Source organism: Thalassophryne amazonica, chromosome 16 (genome assembly GCF_902500255.1).
Source record: "Thalassophryne amazonica chromosome 16, fThaAma1.1, whole genome shotgun sequence".
Lineage (NCBI taxonomy): Eukaryota > Metazoa > Chordata > Actinopteri > Batrachoidiformes > Batrachoididae > Thalassophryne > Thalassophryne amazonica.
The window spans coordinates 48,032,606-48,051,225 of record NC_047118.1 but is presented as its reverse complement, the minus strand read 5'-3'; the positions used below and the strand labels follow the sequence as shown (position 1 = coordinate 48,051,225).

General features: G+C 40.5%; 1 protein-coding gene across 7 annotated transcripts in view; it reads right to left on the bottom strand.

Annotated features, from left to right (window-relative positions):
* Positions 1–12,164: 12,164 nt before the first annotated feature.
* tnnt1 (troponin T type 1 (skeletal, slow)) overlaps positions 12,165–18,620 on the bottom strand; it is a 30,295-nt gene continuing 23,839 nt past the window's right edge. For all 7 annotated transcript variants that reach the window (XM_034190593.1, XM_034190595.1, XM_034190598.1 and 4 more), the window contains 9 exons: positions 18,246–18,267; positions 18,059–18,119; positions 17,076–17,192; positions 16,763–16,840; positions 15,464–15,577; positions 15,265–15,374; positions 13,627–13,717; positions 12,439–12,479; positions 12,165–12,344 (listed from right to left, as the gene is read on the bottom strand). In XM_034190593.1, the coding sequence (XP_034046484.1) occupies positions 12,299–12,344; positions 12,439–12,479; positions 13,627–13,717; positions 15,265–15,374; positions 15,464–15,577; positions 16,763–16,840; positions 17,076–17,192; positions 18,059–18,119; positions 18,246–18,267 (680 nt within the window). In that variant the 3' untranslated portion in view covers positions 12,165–12,298. The remainder of the gene's footprint in view (positions 12,345–12,438; positions 12,480–13,626; positions 13,718–15,264; positions 15,375–15,463; positions 15,578–16,762; positions 16,841–17,075; positions 17,193–18,058; positions 18,120–18,245; positions 18,268–18,620) is intronic.

Here is an 18,620-nt window from a genome sequence, read left to right as displayed (position 1 = left end):
CACTGATCATCCTTGAGATGTTTCTACAGCTTAATTGGACTCCACCTGGAGTAAATTCAGTTGATTGGACATGAACTGGAAAGGCACACACCTGTCTACATTTAAGGTCAAAGTCAAAGGAATTGTCTGTAGACCTCTGAGACAGAATTGTCTTGAGATGCAAATCTGGGGAAGAGTACAGAAACATTTCTGCTGCTTTGAAGGTCCCAATGAGCACAGTGGCCTCCATCATCCATCGATGGAAGACATTCAGACCCACCAGGACTCTTCCTAGAGCTGGCCACCCATCTAAACTGAGAGATTGGAGAGAAGGGACTTAGTCAGGGAGGTGAACAAGTACCTGATGGTCCCTCTGTCAGAGCTCCAGCATTCCTCTGTGGAGAGAGGTGAGAACCTTTCAGAAGGACAACCATCTCTGCAGCAATCCACCAATCAGACCTGTAAGGTAGAGTGGTCAGAAGGTACCTGGCAGCCCACCTGGAGTTTGCCAAAAGGCACCTGAAGGACTCTCAGACCACGAGAAACAAAATTCTCTGGTCTGATGAGACAAAGATTGAACTCATGTTTGGAGGAAACCAGGCCCCACTCATCAACGGGCCAACACCATCCCTACAGTGAAGCATGGTGGTGGCAGCATCATGCTGTGGGGATGTTTTTCAGTGGCAGGAACTGGGAGACGAGTCACAATTGATGGAAAGATGAATGCAGCAATGTACAGAGACATCCTGGATGAAAACCTGCTCCAGAGTCCCGACGGTCCCCACCCAACCTGATGGAGCTTGAGAGGTGCTGCAAAGAGGAATGGGCAAAACTGCCCAAAGATGGGTATGCCAAACTTTTTGGCATCATTTTCTAGAAGACTTGAGGATGTAATTGCTGCCAAAGGTGCACCAACAAAGTATTGAGCAGAGGGTATGAATACTTATGGACGTGATTTCTTAATTTTTATTCATTCATAATCATATTTATCTTTTGAATCATATTTATCTAATAGATTACAATTTGTTCATGTAAATGGGGAATCTTCTTCACAGACTAAGGTTAATTATGGAGTTCCACAAGGTTCTGTGCTAGGACCAATTTTATTCACTTTATACATGCTTCCCTTAGGCAGTATTATCAGACGGCATTGCTTAAATTTTCATTGTTACGCAGATGATACCCAGCTTTATCTATCCATGAAGCCAGAAGACACACACCAATTAGCTAAACTGCAGGATTGTCTTACAGACATAAAGACATGGATGACCTCTAATTTCCTGCTTTTAAACTCAGATAAAACTGAAGTTATTGTACTTGGCCCCACAAATCTTAGAAACATGGTGTCTAACCAGATCCTTACTCTGGATGGCATTACCCTGACCTCTAGTAATACTGTGAGAAATCTTGGAGTCATTTTTGATCAGGATATGTCATTCAAAGCGCATATTAAACAAATATGTAGGACTGCTTTTTTGCATTTATGCAATATCTCTAAAATTAGAAAGGTCTTGTCTCAGAGTGATGCTGAAAAACTAATTCATGCATTTATTTCCTCTAGGCTGGACTATTGTAATTCATTATTATCAGGTTGTCCTAAAAGTTCCCTGAAAAGCCTTCAGTTAATTCAAAATGCTGCAGCTAGAGTACTAACGGGGACTAGAAGGAGAGAGCATATCTCACCCATATTGGCCTCTCTTCATTGGCTTCCTGTTAATTCTAGAATAGAATTTAAAATTCTTCTTCTTACTTATAAGGTTTTGAATAATCAGGTCCCATCTTATCTTAGGGACCTCATAGTACCATATCACCCCAATAGAGCGCTTCGCTCTCAGACTGCAGGCTTACTTGTAGTTCCTAGGGTTTGTAAGAGTAGAATGGGAGGCAGAGCCTTCAGCTTTCAGGCTCCTCTCCTGTGGAACCAGCTCCCAATTCAGATCAGGGAGACAGACACCCTCTCTACTTTTAAGATTAGGCTTAAAACTTTCCTTTTTGCTAAAGCTTATAGTTAGGGCTGGATCAGGTGACCCTGAACCATCCCTTAGTTATGCTGCTATAGACTTAGACTGCTGGGGGGTTCCCATGATGCACTGAGTGTTTCTTTCTCTTTTTGCTCTGTATGCACCACTCTGCATTTAATCATTAGTGATTGGTCTCTGCTCCCCTCCACAGCATGTCTTTTTCCTGGTTCTCTCCCTCAGCCCCAACCAGTCCCAGCAGAAGACTGCCCCTCCCTGAGCCTGGTTCTGCTGGAGGTTTCTTCCTGTTAAAAGGGAGTTTTTCCTTCCCACTGTAGCCAAGTGCTTGCTCACAGGGGGTCGTTTTGACCGTTGGGGTTTTTACGTAATTATTGTATGGCCTTGCCTTACAATATAAAGCGCCTTGGGGCAACTGTTTGTTGTGATTTGGCGCTATATAAATAAAATTGATTGAATTGATTGACTGATTGATTGATTGATTGATTCATTCATTCATTCATTTTCAACCGCTTATACGGGTCTGGGTCGTGGTGGCAGCAAAGTAAGCAGCTCATCCCACACTTCCCTATCATCGGCCACGTCCTGTAACTCTTCCCATTCCCAAGCCAACCTGACTGGAAGACATCCCTAGGCCGATGACCAGGTGGATCCTCACCAGGTGCCCAAACCACCTCAACTGAAATCCCTCTTGGATAGTGGAGCTTCTCACCCTGTCCAAGAGTGTAAACCTAGATACCTGAGAGAGGAATCCCATTTCTGCCGCTTGTATCTGTGATCTTATTCTTTCAGTCATTACCCAAAACTCATGACCATAGGTGACGATAGGAACATAAATCTAATGAAAAATTGAGAGTCTCACCTTCTGGTTTAGCTCCTTCTTCACCATGATGGTGTGGTACAGTGTCTGTAAGATTTCTGATGCTGACCCAATCTGTCTGTCAATCTCACTCTCCAATTTACCCCCACTCATGACCCTGAGAAGCAACCCCAATACCAATGAAGTTGTGACGTTGTGTAAAATGTAAATAAAAACAGAATACAATGATTTGCAAATCCTCTTCAACCTATAATCAACTGAATACACCACAAAGACAAGATATTTAATGTTCAAACTGATAAACTTTATTGTTTTTGTGCAAATATTTGCTCATTTTGAAATGGATGCCTGCATCACGTTTCAAAACTGTTTACCACTTTTCACCTTTCCTTCTAACAACACTCAATAAGCATTTGGTAACTGAGGACACTAATTGTGAGTGTCATGATTGGGTATTAAAGGAGCACCCCCAAAAGGCTCAGCTGTTCACAAGCAAAGATGGAGCGAGGATCGCCACTTTGTGAACAACTGCATGAAAAAACAGCCCAGCAGTTTAAGAACAATGTTTCTCAACATTCATTTGCAAGGAATTTAGGGATTCCATCATCTACAGTCCATAATATATTCAGAAGATTCATGAATGTCATGAACAGGTTTGGTGACAAGGGGCAGTCCTAGTGGAGTCCACCACCCATCAGAAACAGGTCTGATGTAATGCCGAGATGGTGGACACAGCTGCTACTTTGGTCATATAGAGACTGAATTGCATGTTGCAGCGATTTCGGTACCCCATATTCTCGCTGCACCCCCCACAGCCCAGAGGCACCTGGTCATCAGCCTTTTCCAAGTCCATAAAACACATGTTGACTGCTTGATCATACTCCCAAGACCCCTCTAATATTCTTGCAAGGGTAAAGAGCTGGTCCACTGTTCCAGGACCAGGATGGAACCCACCTTGCTCCTCCTGAATATGAGGTCTGACTAGCAAGCTAAGTCTCCCCTCTAGTACTTTGGCATAGGCTTTCACAGGGAGGGTGAGAAGTGTGATTATTTTGTAATTGGAATGCATTCTCCAGTATTTTTTTTTTTTTAAAGATGGGGACCACCACCCCAGTTTTCCAATCCAGAGTATCATCCCAGACTTCCATCCAACACTTTATAAGCGTGTCATCCATGACAGCCCAACACTATCCAGAGACTTTACCAACTCAGGACGAATCTTGTCCACCCCCAGCGACTTGCTACTTAATAAATTTGCAAAAAATTCAAAAAATGTTTTTCATGTCGTCATTATAGGGTGCTGTGAATGGAATTTGAGGGGAAACTCAATTTTGGAATAAGGCTGTGACATGACATAAAATGTGGAAAAATATAAGTGCTGTGAATACTTTCTGGATGCACTGTATGCGTGTATGTATGTACGAGGTCTATTAGAAAAGAAACCAACAGTTTTATTTTTTTTTAAAACTATATGGATTTGAATCACATGTGATTACATCAGCCAAGCTTGAACCCTTGTGCGCATGCGTGAGTTTTTTCACGCCTGTCGGTGACGTCATTCGCCTGTGAGCACACCTTGTGGAAGGAGTGGTCCAGCCCCCTCGTCGGAATTCCTTTGTCTGAAAAGTTGCTGAGAGACTGGCGCTGTGCTTGATCAAAATTTTTTCAAGAACTGTGAGGCACATCTGAGTGGAGACCATTCGAGAAATTCAGCTGGTTTTCGGTGTAAATTTTAACGGCTGATGAGAGATTTTGGATTGTTTCTATCACTGTAAGGACTTCCCACGGAGCGGGACGTCGCGCAGCGCTCCGAGGCGACGTCGTCATCCTGTTTCAAGCTGAAAACCTCCAAATTTAAACCTCTGTTGACCCAGGACGTCGTGAGAGAACAGAGCACGTTCAGAAGAGGTCGGAATCAGCAGTTTATCCGGACATTCCACTGTTAAAGGAGATTTTTTTAATGAAAGACATGTGGACGGATTGGCGCGTCGGCTCGCAGCCGGCGCGGCGTGCCCGCCACAGGAAAAACACCTTTGTGTTGATAACCATTTGTAAAATCCAGGCGGCTTTTGGTGGCTTTCAGTTGAGTGAGTATCTGAGAAATTGTTTAACAGCAGGACATGTTCCAACTTGTCCTTAAGGCTTCCAACGGAGGTGTTTTTCCTGTGGCGTCCGCACGTCTTTCATTAAAAAAATCTCCTTTAACAGTGGAATGTCCAGATAAATTGCTGATTCCAACCTCTTCTGAAAGTTCTCTGTTCTCTCACGACGTCCTGGGTCAACAGAGGCTTAAATTTGGAGGTTTTCAGCTTGAAACAGGATGACGACGTCGCCTCGGAGCGCTGCGCGACGTCCTGCTCCGTGGGAAGTCCTTACAGCGATAGAAACAATCCAAAATCTCTCATCAGCCGTTAAAATTTTCACCGAAAACCAGCTGAATTTCTCGAATGGTGTCCACTCGGATGTGCCTCACAGTTTTTGAAAAAAATTTTGATCAAGCACAGCGCTAGTCTCTCAGCAACTTCTCAGACAAAGGAATTCCAACAAGGGGGCTGGACCACTCCTTCCACAAGGCGTGCTCACAGACGAATGACGTCACTGACAGGCATGAAAAAAACTCTTGCATGCCCACGAGGGTTCAAGGTTGGCTGATGTAATCACACGTGATTCAAATCCATATGGTTTTTTAAAAAAATAATAAGGTCGGATACTTTTCTAATAGACCTCGTATGTATCTCAGCACACAAGTCATCTGCTCATTTACCTTCTTTGCTCTTTTTATTGCTTAATCTTAAATATTTTAATGGCTGTTGCTGCACCCATCACAGTGATCGCCTCAATTCAGATTTTCTTCCAAGTTATGATGAAACATTTTGAACCAAAATAAGACAGTGAAACCAGACAAATGAAATATATGAAGTATTTATTTGAACCATTCCAATGACTAAATGGTATGTTTGGTTTCAGTGAACATTCAGACTCTCGATCAGAGATTTTGCCAAGCAGCCAGGTGACATTGTGGGCTAGGAGTTGGACTAACATTGTAAATAAAAACCACAAATGCAATCTTATTATTTGAATAATGTGAAACTGCTGCTTTTCCTGTAAATTACTTTAGCCGTTTATCCTGATTATTGTTTTGTGGGTTTGTTTTGCTGTTTGCTCCTCCTGCAGCAGAGGGAACAGTCACCTCTCTGAAGTTGACCTTGTGATACAAACTATGCAACTGTAAATGAATAGCTGAATAAAAAGCAATTTGTAAACCACAGCAGATGGCTTGGAGGGTGGATGGATTAACATGCACTATAATACCTTTCTATGCACACATGATCTCCTGTCATTAACACACAAGCAGATAATGTCGCTGTTGCACACACAATTATAATCCGTCTCTGGTTTAGGGATCATTTTTTTTTCCCAACAATTCAAATGATGTTTCTAACCTTAAAGACATCAAAAGCCATTTCACGTGTATAAGGTTTCTCATGTCATGGGTCAGCAATGGATTATTCTGCCTAATGCAATCAGTGGTCTTGTGAATGGTCAGATCATATTGCTGTAATTTTGTTAGTGTAAGTAGTCCTCCACCCTGTGTCCACAGCACAAGTGTTTTATATACACTCTACATCCAGAAAGTATTCATAGCGCTTCACTTTTTCCACATTTTATGTCACAGTCTTATTCCAAAATGGAGTAAATTCATTTTTCCCCTCAAAATTTTACACACAACACCCCATAATGACAACATGATTTTTTTTTTTTAAATCTTTGCAAATTTATTAAAATAAAAAACTAAGAAATCTCATGGACATAAGTATTCACACCCTTTGCTCAGTACTTTGTTGATGCACCTTTGGCAACAATTACAGCCTCAAGTCTTCTTGAATCTGATGCCACAAGTTTGGAGCACCTATATTTTGGCAGTTTTTTCTCCATTCCTTTTTGCAGCACCTCTCAAGCTCTATCAGGTTGGATGGGGAGCATCCAACATTTTCAGATCTCTCTAGAGATGTTCAATCAGATTCAGGTCTGGGCTCTGGCTGGGCTACTCAAGGACATTCACAGAGTTGTCCTGAAGCCACTCCTTTGATATCGTGGCTGTGTGCTTAGGGTCATTGTCCTGCTGAAAGAGGAACCATCGCCGCAGTCTGAGGTCAAGAGCGCTCTGGAGCAGGTTTTCATCCAGGATGTCTCTGTACATTGCTGTATTCATCTTTTCCTCACACCTCACGAGTCTCTGAGTTCCTGTCGCTAAAAAGAAACATCCCCACAGCATGATGCTGCCACCACCATGCTTCACTGTAGGGATGGTGTCTGGTTTCCTTCAAACATGACGCCTGGCAATCACGCCAAAGAGTTCAATCTTTGTCTTATCAGACCAGAGAATTTTGTTTCTCATGGTCTGAGAGTCCTTCTGGTGCCTTTCGGCAAGCTCCAGCTGGGCTGCATGTGCCTTTTACCAAAGAGTGGCTTCTGTCTGGCCACTCTACCATACAGGCCTAATTGGTGGATTGCTGCAGAGATGGTTGTCCTTCTGGAAGGTTCTCCTCTCTCCACAGAGGAATGCTGGAGCTCTGACAGAGTGACCATCAGGTTCTTGGTCACCTTCCTGGCTAAAGCCCTTCTCCCCCGATTGCTCAGTTTAGATAGGTGGCCAGATCTAGAAAGAGTCCTGGTGGATCTGAACTTCTACCATTTAAGGATGATGAAGGCCACTGTGCTCATTGGGACCTCCAAAGCAGCAGAAATGTTTCTGTGCCGTTCCCCAGATTTGTGCCTTGAGACAACACTGTCTCACGGCAAGTTGTGATTCAGGAGCATGAAATGTACATCAGTCTATTGGTTTGTGATATTGTGACGAAAAGCGCCTCATTTTCTTCATGGCAGCACAAATTTATTCTAATTCATTCCGTGATGGCTGCACAAAATTAAAAGTGAAGCAGGGGGGTCAGGGCAGTTATGGTTAGGGTGGGGGGAAGGAGTAGGATTAGGTTATGGTTAAAGTTAGGGTTGGGGGTTGAAGTAGGGTTAGTAATATTGAGTTAAAAAAAATAAATTGAGTCTAAATATTGAGTTAAAAAAAAAAAAGCCCACGAAAAACAAAACGTGAGACTGGGCTACTTGAGACAATCCTGTCTGTGAGATCTACAGAGAATTCCTTTGACTTCATGCTTGGTTTGTGCTCTGACATGCACAGGTGTGTGTCTCTCCAGTTCATGTCCAATCAAGTGAATTTATCCCAGGTGGACTCCAAGCTGTAGAAACATCTCAAGGATGATCAGTGGAAACAGGATGCGCCTGAGCTCAGTTTTGAGCTTCATGGCAAAGGCTGTGAATACTGATGTACATGTGATTTCTTGTCTCAGAGTGATGCTGAAAAACTAATTCATGCATTTATTTCCTCTAGGCTGGACTATTGTAATTCATTATTATCAGATTGTCCTAAAAGTTCCCTAAAAAGCCTTCAGTTAATTCAAAATGCTGCAGCTAGAGTGCTGACGGGGACTAGAAGGAGAGAGCATATCTCACCCATATTGGCCTCTCTTCATTGGCTTCCTGTTAATTCTAGAATAGAATTTAAAATTCTTCTTCTTACTTATAAGGTTTTGAATAATCAGGTCCCATCTTATCTTAGGGACCTCGTAGTACCATATCACCCCAATAGAGCGCTTCGCTCTCAGACTGCAGGCTTACTTGTAGTTCCTAGGGTTTGTAAGAGTAGAATGGGAGGCAGAGCCTTCAGCTTTCAGGCTCCTCTCCTGTGGAACCAGCTCCCAATTCAGATCAGGGAGACAGACACCCTCTCTACTTTTAAGATTAGGCTTAAAACTTTCCTTTTTGCTAAAGCTTATAGTTAGGGCTGGATCAGGTGACCCTGAACCATCCCTTAGTTATGCTGCTATAGACGTAGACTGCTGGGGGGTTCCCATGATGCACTGTTTCTTTCTCTTTTTGCTCTGTATGCACCACTCTGCATTTAATCATTAGTGATCGATCTCTGCTCCCCTCCACAGCATGTCTTTTTCCTGGTTCTCTCCCTCAGCCCCAACCAGTCCCAGCAGAAGACTGCCCCTCCCTGAGCCTGGTTCTGCTGGAGGTTTCTTCCTGTTAAAAGGGAGTTTTTCCTTCCCACTGTAGCCAAGTGCTTGCTCACAGGGGGTCGTTTTGACCGTTGGGGTTTTACATCATTATTGTATGGCCTTGCCTTACAATATAAAGCGCCTTGGGGCAACTGTTTGTTGTGATTTGGCGCTATATAAAAAAAAAAATTGATTGATTGATTGATTGATTTCTTAGTTGTTTTTTTTTTGTTTTTTTTTAATAAATTTGCAAAATATAAATAAATAAAAATCACATTGTCATTATGGAGTATTGTGGTAGAATTTTAATCAATCAATTTTATTTATATAGCGCCAAATCACAACAAACAGTTGCCCCAAGGCGCTTTATATTGTAAGGCAAGGCCATACAATAATTACATAAAAAAAAAAACAATTTTATGGGGGGAAAATGAATTTCACCCATTGTGGAGTAAAGTAACACAACAAAATGTGGAAAAAGTGAAGCGCTGTGACTACTTTCCGAATGCACTGATGAGTGTTTGTGTGTACATGGATTTATTGCGGAGAGTGAAAGACTGGATTAGTGTGTCCTCTTCTGTCCTTGTGTCCACAGTGAGCCAAACATGGGAGGCAGGAATTAGACAGGGGAGACATATACAGACAGGAAAGGAAACGGTAAGAGAAGCACTGGCTTAATTTATCTTCCCAAATTGTGAATCGTCTATGTCCAACCGTGCGGTAATCAATTAAATCCTTTGCAATCATATGAACTATTTGTCTCTAATTCAAATCTGCCCAGAATATCCAAATATGCAAACCTGTCAGTGCTTTTATTGTGAAATGCATCTAAATGTAACTCAGTTTGACAGTTATTTAACTCAATTAGGACAGGCAATTCAGCCGAAATCAGATCAAGCTTCTCGCCATTATCTGGTTTTTGGTAGAGTTAGACTGATGCTAACTCAAATGATGCTAATGTGTCAGGAAGGGCATCCGGCGTAAAACTTGTGCCAATTCAACATGCAGATCTACCTTGGATCTTCTGTGGTGACCCTGAGTGAAGACAAGGGAGCAGCCGAAAGGGTTTCCTTTAACTAATGATGCTAATGTAATTTTGTGTGTGTATCTATCTATCTATCTATCTATCTATCTATCTATCTATCTATCTATCTATCTATCTATCTATCTATCTATCTGTCTATCTGTCTATCTGTCTATCTGTCTATCTATGGCTGGATGGATCGATCCATCCATAGATAGATAAACACTAAAATTTAAAGAAAATAATTAGCAATTAAAATTAGGTACTAAATATTTTATGTAAGAGTAATAATTAGTATTTATATAGCATTTTCCAACCAAAGTTCTTCCTAAATTAATATACAATAATAGACATATAATACAATAAAATATAGTCTGCGATAAAACCAATAACACCATTATATAAAATTCAGTACTTTAAAATAAAATAAATAAGGTGTTAGATTATTAATAATACGAGCGAAGCAACACGCAGTGGCATGAAGCTCGTACATGGTACAGGGAATCCCAAACAAGAAGTGCCAAATTTTGAGTCCACAGTGAAACAGGAAATGTCAAATGTCAAACACTTCCTGGATCGACATTTCCTGGATTGACAGACGAGATCTCATGGACTGTCACGGGAATACAGTGGCAAGTTCACACTGAAACAGAAAGTGCCAAATTTCGAGTCCACAGTGAAACAGGAAATGTGAATGTTAAACACTTCCTGGCATGGGTGGAGCTAGAGCAGAGGCCAGGGTTGTACTGGACTCCCCTGAAATCTGATTGGACACAGATGATTAACATGTCACAGCACCGCACGCCTGGTTGAAAAGAGCTGCATTTTGAAATCAATTCACTTCTCCTCTGTTCTGTATCAAACCTGTGTAACCTCTTAATTTTGCTCTCTGAAGGATTTATTTTTAAATAACCTCTTAATTTTGCTGTCTGAGTGACACACCAGTGACGCAACTTTAGATAAATACATCTAAAGTTATCTCCCTTAAACTCAAACTGAAAGCAAATCTCTACAACTTGATATAAAATAATCAAAAATATAAAATCCAGCTCCCTGATGAAGTGGTGTAGAGGAGGATTTTCTTAAAATGAAGACCTGATATTACAGCTACAATTTGCCTGAAAGTACATCTGAAATGCAAGCCTAGATTTCATGTTTTGGTGAAAGAAACATTTGTATTTCTTCATAATTGATGTAAATAAAGTCCAAGACATATTCAGTGAATTGGAAATGTTCATGTTTCCATCCCCTGACTTGTCTGAAGAAAACTGGCAATAAAACTGATTATTATTTACAGGTATTATAAAGTTTTAGAGATTTGCTTTCAGTTTGAGGAAGATCATTTTAGAAATTTGTATTCTTTATATTTTGTATTTCTGGTATTTGATATGGCATAAACAAATTCAAATGTGTGAAATACCAAGTGTTCCAATACTTTTGGAGGGCACTGTATCCTAACCTTATGATGAGTGCAAAATGTGTGTGGTATTATTACTGGTTTGTTTAAGAATGTTTAGTTTTTACTGTTGCTGCACTTTGTATGAAATCATAGTCATATTGTATATCATATTGATAATGACAATATTGCAATATGATAATGTGGCCATATTGTACAGCCCTGCTGTCAACTAGCTGAAAACGTTGAATATTAATTTACATCGACATTTAAAAAATGCTTAAAGTGGCAGGGGGTTAAGAGGGCTGTAATTAGGCAAAAAAAGAAAATTGCTTAAAAAAGGTGGTGGGTGAAGCTGAAAGGTTTAAGCCATGCTAATGCTCCCCTGAAGCATTTGCTCAAAAAAAGTCAGAAGGACCTAAATGACATGGTGAGATGCTGAAGAGCTTCACTCATTCATGTCTGCAACATATACATATTAACAATAATTTTTTATAATTTTTGATGCACCTGGCCCTTACTGTCCACTTAACCCCACTTTTGAAATAATTTCAAACCCTTTTATTAAAAAAGTTGAAATTATTATTAAATTATTATTATTTCATTGGATTATTATTAAATTAATAATCTAATGTAAAATCTCAAATATTCGTGAAAATTTGTCATTGGTATGAAATTTAAAAGCTGCAGCTTTTCTTCATTATTACTGGTTAATTTGTAGCTGTATGCTAGTCTTTGTTAAATGAAAAAAACAAACAAACAAACAAACAAAACTTAGTTTAGATTGTGAAGCGGAAGTGGATCTACCAAATTGAATATGACAAGTTTTGACTTAATGGAGCACATCAAGCATCAGAAATATGCTTAAAAAAGGATCACTAACAGAACAACGTGTGGATGTAGGTTTATTATCAATAAACATTTTACATCTTTCCCAGACACAGAAAATGGCCAGATACCAAGTGATCACAGAGTGGAAACATCATTCATTCCACTGCTCCTTTTTATTGATCACCGATTCATTTACTTCCAGCGACCGCCCACCTTCCCTTTGCCGTGCCCTTTTTTACTGTAGGAAGGAGAGAGAAGGAAGGACAAAACTGAAGATTAATTTGAAAAACAGATGAATGTCAAATGTTTTCAGATTTTGTAGATCTACTCACAATTTCTGAGCATGTTGGATTCTGTTCAGCAGCACGATGATCTGCAGGGGAAGTTATCATGTTATATACTGAATAATATGATCTTTCTGGTTCCTGGTAATAAACTAAATAATGTTAATAATCTTTCTGTGTGACACCAACTTTATCAGTTCAGAGTGTGAAAATCTTAATTTCTGTCAAATCTTTTAAACCTACACTTTAAACACAATTTTCTATTATTAATAATGTATAAACAGTCTAACATTGCTTTTTGTTATGATTTTAAATGAGTGGCATTTTAAAATTTGAGGTTTTATTATTATATATTATGTTGCCATTTTTACCCTAGGCCAAAATATGGCCATCGGGTATTTGTGAAGACTTTCTGTCCATCTGTCTGTCTGTCGTGCTCAGCGTAACTCCAATCCTATTACTGTTAATGTTGTCAAATTCACAGGGAGCATTGCTGGGACACAGACCTTGGACAAGTTCAAAGATGGCCAACCTTGACCTATGTTATGTGGTCAAAAGGTCACATTCTGTTTCCTTTTTATGCTCATACAGACTAGGGTATTTTAGCATTGTGTTACATTTGTTATTTTGTTGTTCAGTTTTCCAAAATGTTTGTGTTTTTCTTCTTTTTTTTTTAATTGTTTAAAATTTATTTTGATTTCCCTTATTTTGTGTTGATGTAACATATTTTGAAATGGCTGCTCTGAAAGCACTATACAAATAAAATTATTATTATTATTGTTATTAGGCAGCTTTGGCATGTACCCTGTAAAACACAGTGAATGAATGGATAGATAAATTAATGAGTCCATCTCTTCCAGTTTGTGAGCATAACTCCAAACAACAAATAATCTCATTTGGCAAATCTCCAAATTAAAAACGGCATGTAATGAGAATAAATGAGTTAAAATCTGACAAACTTTGATGCACCAGATTAACAGAAAAAATGAGTATGTTTTTCTTATGTAATATATTACACACCTGTGTGCCACCTGGACACGTCTGGTCTTGTTGCAGGGAATAATCTTATCATCACGTGAATGATGAAAATTGAAGTTACATGAAACTTGGAATGATCATATAATCAGAATAATTATGACAACAATATATTTGATATCAGGCAACTCCACCATATAATTTTCTCTAGTGTGACATTTTTGAGTATTTTTGTTTGTTTGTTTTATGTCAAAGTATTACCTCATATTTCTGATGCTTAATGTCCTCCATTAAGTCAAACTTGTCAGATTCAAGTTGGTAGATCCAGTTCCACATCTCCTGAGCCCGTTGCCTGAGAAAAACAAAAATATTTGAAGGTTTTTTGTTTATTTGAGCTTCACATCTTGCCAGCAGATGTCAGTGTTTGAAATCAGAGTCATGCACCAAAATAACAGCAGAACACTCATGATGAAAACTTGTTCATCAAAAATGCATTATTTACAGGGAGGAAAACACACAAACAAACAAACAAAAAGCAGGGGATTCTTACAAACAAATGTTACAACCACAGATGGGCCACAATGTTGGAATAGATTTTTGGACTGGATATATCTTCTTGATTTTGTTGGCAACTGATCCCCAACATACAACACCAGTTTTCTGCTGCATTACATCATCATGAGCTGAAAGATACACAGTCAACTGTGACTGTTCACATTCTGATCCTGTAATCAATAGAACTTTTTTTTTTTCTGTCCAGTTTGTGAAACACAGTGAGAGGTCACTTCATTTGGCTCATTTTCAGGAAAAAAGTCCAGAATCTTGGGGTCACTGAGTAATTATGGCCAAAATCTGCTCTCTAATCTCAGTGGATTCAGAGATATGCATACTGGTGGAATTTTGTTTTTAGCCATTACCATGGTAACTTTTAATTTCTGGCAAAGTTTCCCATTACAGCCTGTAGAAGCTCTTATCTTGCAAATAATTTGACAGCAAAGTTAAGGCCATAAGACCAGTGAATCATGACATACGTATGGAATCACGGCCACAAGGGCACCAACAAATGAACAGAGGACAAATCTTGCACAGTACATTATTACACTTAGTTGATCTTTTTTTTTAGCAAAGTGTATCATGCTATCAGGATGGACCGTAATGTGTATTTGACTAAAAATTTGAAAGACCGAACATGTTTGAGACTTTAAACATTTTTTTTCTTTTATCAGTGCTCACTTTACCAAAAACATACAACATCATTAGCTGACAAGTTGGGGTAAGTTGGGGTGTGAGATTGACAGAAGGACTGGGGCAGCAACTGATGGTTTTTGAACATTGCACAAGACCATTGTGGTGAAGAAGGAGCTTAGCCGGAAGGCAAGGTTCTCAATTTACCAATTGTTTTACATTCCTGTCTCATCTATGGTCATGAACACTGGGTAATAACCAAAAGAATTGTATCGCGAATACAAGCGGTGGAAATGAGATCCCTCCATCAGGTATCTGGGCTTACACTCCTGGACAGAGTGAGAAGCTCGACTAACCGGGAGAGATTCAGAGTAGAGTCGCTGCTTCTTCATATTGAAAGGAGTCAGCTGACATGGTTCGGGCATCTGGTGAGGATGCCCCTGGTCATCTCCCTAGGGAGGACTTCCAGACATGCCCTACTGGGAGGAGTCTCCGGGGAAGACCAGGAAAGATTATATTTCCAAACGGGCTTGGGAATGCCTCAGGATCTCCCGGGAAGAATTACAGGACTTGGCTGAGGATAGGGAAGTGTGGGATGAGCTGCCACCACGACCCAGACCCACATAAGCAACAGAAAATGAATGAATGATCAGATGACAGCTCTGTGACTTTGTTTTATTAGATTAAAAACAACCGCTTGGAGGGGAGACTCACCTGAGTCCATCCTCCCTCATATTGTCGATGCCTAGCGGCTCCCGTCTTTCAGCCAGAGTCTTCTTCTTAATCTCTCTGCCTGTCAGACGCTTTCCCTTCCTTGACTCGACCTGAGAGAAACCATTGTCAAAAACACTTCACTGTGTCAGACTGTAGCGGTAATAATTATTAAGACTAGTAATAACAGCAGCCATCTAACCTTAGCCAGGAAGCCGCCAAAGTTTGCTCCCATTCCAGACAGCACTTTCTTCTTCTTGGCATCATCGTCAGCCTTCCGCTTGGCCTCCTCTTCCTCTTTCCTGTGGCGCTCCTCCTGACAGAGGGATGCAAATACATTTTTAAGATTCATTTTATATTTCCATTTACTTTGGCTTTCATTTCATTGCAGACAGTATGAACCAAAGATGTTTCATGTTTTGTGTGGCCAACTGTATTTCATTTGTTAATATGCATCCATTCCTGAATTTAAACCTATAATGTTGCCATGCCTTCTCACAACACTTAACAGACCTTTTACCATTTAGAATACCAAGAGATGAAGCATTTCAGTTGTTATTTTGTCCCATTCTTCCTACAAACATGTATTAAGGTGTGCAAAAGTATATGATCATTGTTGCATTGTTCATTTCAAAATTCTCTGCACATTCTCTGTTGGGGACAGATCAGGACTGCAGGTAGGCCAGTCCAGTACCTGTAACTACTTCTTCTACAGCCATGCCTTTGTAATGTGTGCAGAATAGAGCTTTGCATTGTCTAGTCAAAAAATAATAATAATAATAATAATAATAATGCATGGACGTCCCTGGAAAAGATGTCATCTGGAAGGCAAGTTCATGTATGTTGTTCAAAAATCTCAATGTACTTTTTGGACACATCCCTGAAAAAGACCAGAATTTGCTTGGAAGACACTCTGCTTGCACTGTGTGCAGCACTCACAGTACCTGTGTATAAGCTCGATATGATGTCCATCAACTTATAGGGATCCTGTAAACCCTCAGGATTTTCCACAGAGCAGTCCATTCAACCAAATCAAACAGTTTGTGAAAACCAACAAAGGACAGAAAGAACTGCAGATATTCACGCTTGCATTCAGTCAGTTCTCGCAGGGCTAGGATGAGGTTCATGGTAAAGTTCTCAGCCGCAAAAGATGTGAAGCAGCATAAAACTCCAGTAGTTGTTGCTGCAGTCCAGGCAGTCGCCCTTTAATTTCCAGAGAGGGACACCAAATCCTTCCATCCAGTCTACTGGGATGACATTTATCTCCCAGATTCTCGCGGCTTTATCTGCTGGTTCACTACCTTTGCAATGTCATTGAAATTCTGTGTTTTGCTGCTAAAAACCCAACACCCTGGCAGTCAGACCGGCCTTATAGCAAGTATGTGCGAACAGAAGAGGGCAGCGTCTATTTGAGATACACAACGTGTGAGTCTGTTTTTTATTGCTCTGATGTGGGTGATACATTTGTACTTTTTAATGCATGGTTTTGTGTGCATGTTACCGCAATCCTGTTTTGTCTATCCTTTTCCTTCTCGGCTCTGACCCTCTGGATCTCCGCTCGCTCTGAGCGACGACGCTCCTGACGGACAGACAGAAGCACAGACAGGAGTATAGAAATAAATAGGTGGAAGAGTGATTCCTCCTGCAGATACTTACTGAGCCACGTTTATGTTGTACAGTTACACATATTCACATTTTGGAAGCTGCCACGTAGAAGTGTCCTCCAACAGCTCTCACATTCACTAACAGATTTCAAACATCAAGCTTCTTTTAATGTCAGAAAATGTTTGTATCCAACCTCAGAAGAGACTTACGATTCGATCTTTGAGGCCAATAAGTTCTTCTTCATCCTTCTTCCTCTGCTCAAAGTGTGCGTCTATCAGTGTTTGAAGTTCCAGTAAGTCTTTTTCCATCCGTTTTCTGTGGATGTCCTAATGGGATGAAGGAGGTCTGGTCATATTTATTTCCATGTACATATTTCTATCTCTACCAAGGATGATTCATTGAAGAACGTCCCCTGAAACAGATCCCTTAAAGCTACAGTGTGTAAGATTTAGTGTCATCTAGTGGTAATGTTGCAGATTGCATTATGCCAGGGGTGGCCAAGTTCGGTCCTCGAGAGCCACCTTCCTGACACTCTTAGTTGTCTCCCTGCTCCAACACACCTGAACTGCAGGGAGACAACTAAGAGTGTCAGGAAGGTGGCTCTCGAGGACTGAACTTGGCCACCCCTGGATTATGCCATTTCTGGTGAAGATTTTGTTTGCCTTCACAGTTTCACTTCTTTGGTGACGGGGATTCGTGCTCCTTTGCCTTCTCTTGTGACACGCAATATGTATGGTCCTCCATTACTCAAAATAGAGGGTTCCCAAACTTGTTAGCCTGCACTAGCAATCAGTAGACAGCGTATAAGGGAGCAGACACTGATTCCTCTTCTTTTTTCTGCCAGTCTTCTGGCCACACTGAAAAATGTGGAAAGTGGAGTAAGTTTGACCCTTCTGGCTTACTGTACCAACATGGCAATGCAACATGGTAGCCTCCAAGAGGGGGCCTGCTCCCATGTAGATATGAAGGGCTCATTGTAAACTTACAAAACCACACTGATTCGTTGTTGCAGGTAAATTGCACACGTATGAGCAGATCGTTATTATCACTATATTCCATTTCTGCTTCTAAATCCTACACACTGTAGCTTTAAATTTCAGGTCTGGCAGCTTTCAGGTCTTCCATCTGCAAAATGGAAGAAAGTCTAGAATAAGTATGAGACATCTAGCTTTTCTAACATTCCAAAACTTACATCAAAATCCACCCTCTCTCCCTCAGGAATCTTTGGAGGTGCCAGCTGAGGCATCATGGGTCTGAAGAAAAGGGGGAAAAAGAGCACAAATCCTAAGAGGAAGTATTCAGGGGATTGTGAGATATTTGTCTTGCGTAAACCACAATGATTTAATCTAAACAGGTTACATCGACATGAGGGAACATACTTTGGTTTGGGTCGCTCCTCCTCTGTGGATGATAGAGAGAAGAAACATATGGATTGAGTGAATAAAATAATGTTCTGTCAGCCAGCATATAACTTCACCGAAGACAGTTTGAAGTTGTTAATGAAGGTGTCATTGTGACTGAAAGCTCAGCAAGCGTATGATGAAGAAAGTTAGAAAGTTAGAAAGCTACGAGAAGTACTCACCGCACAGATTTGGCACATTGATTCAGAATTTATGGTGTGGCCTTCAAATCTGAACAAAACTGAACCACTTGACAAACATACAACCTTTCCAAGGCCAAAGGTCATGTTGTGACATGGAGAAACTGGTCAAAGTACAACTTCTGTCTGTTGCACTACGAGTTTTGTTGACTTC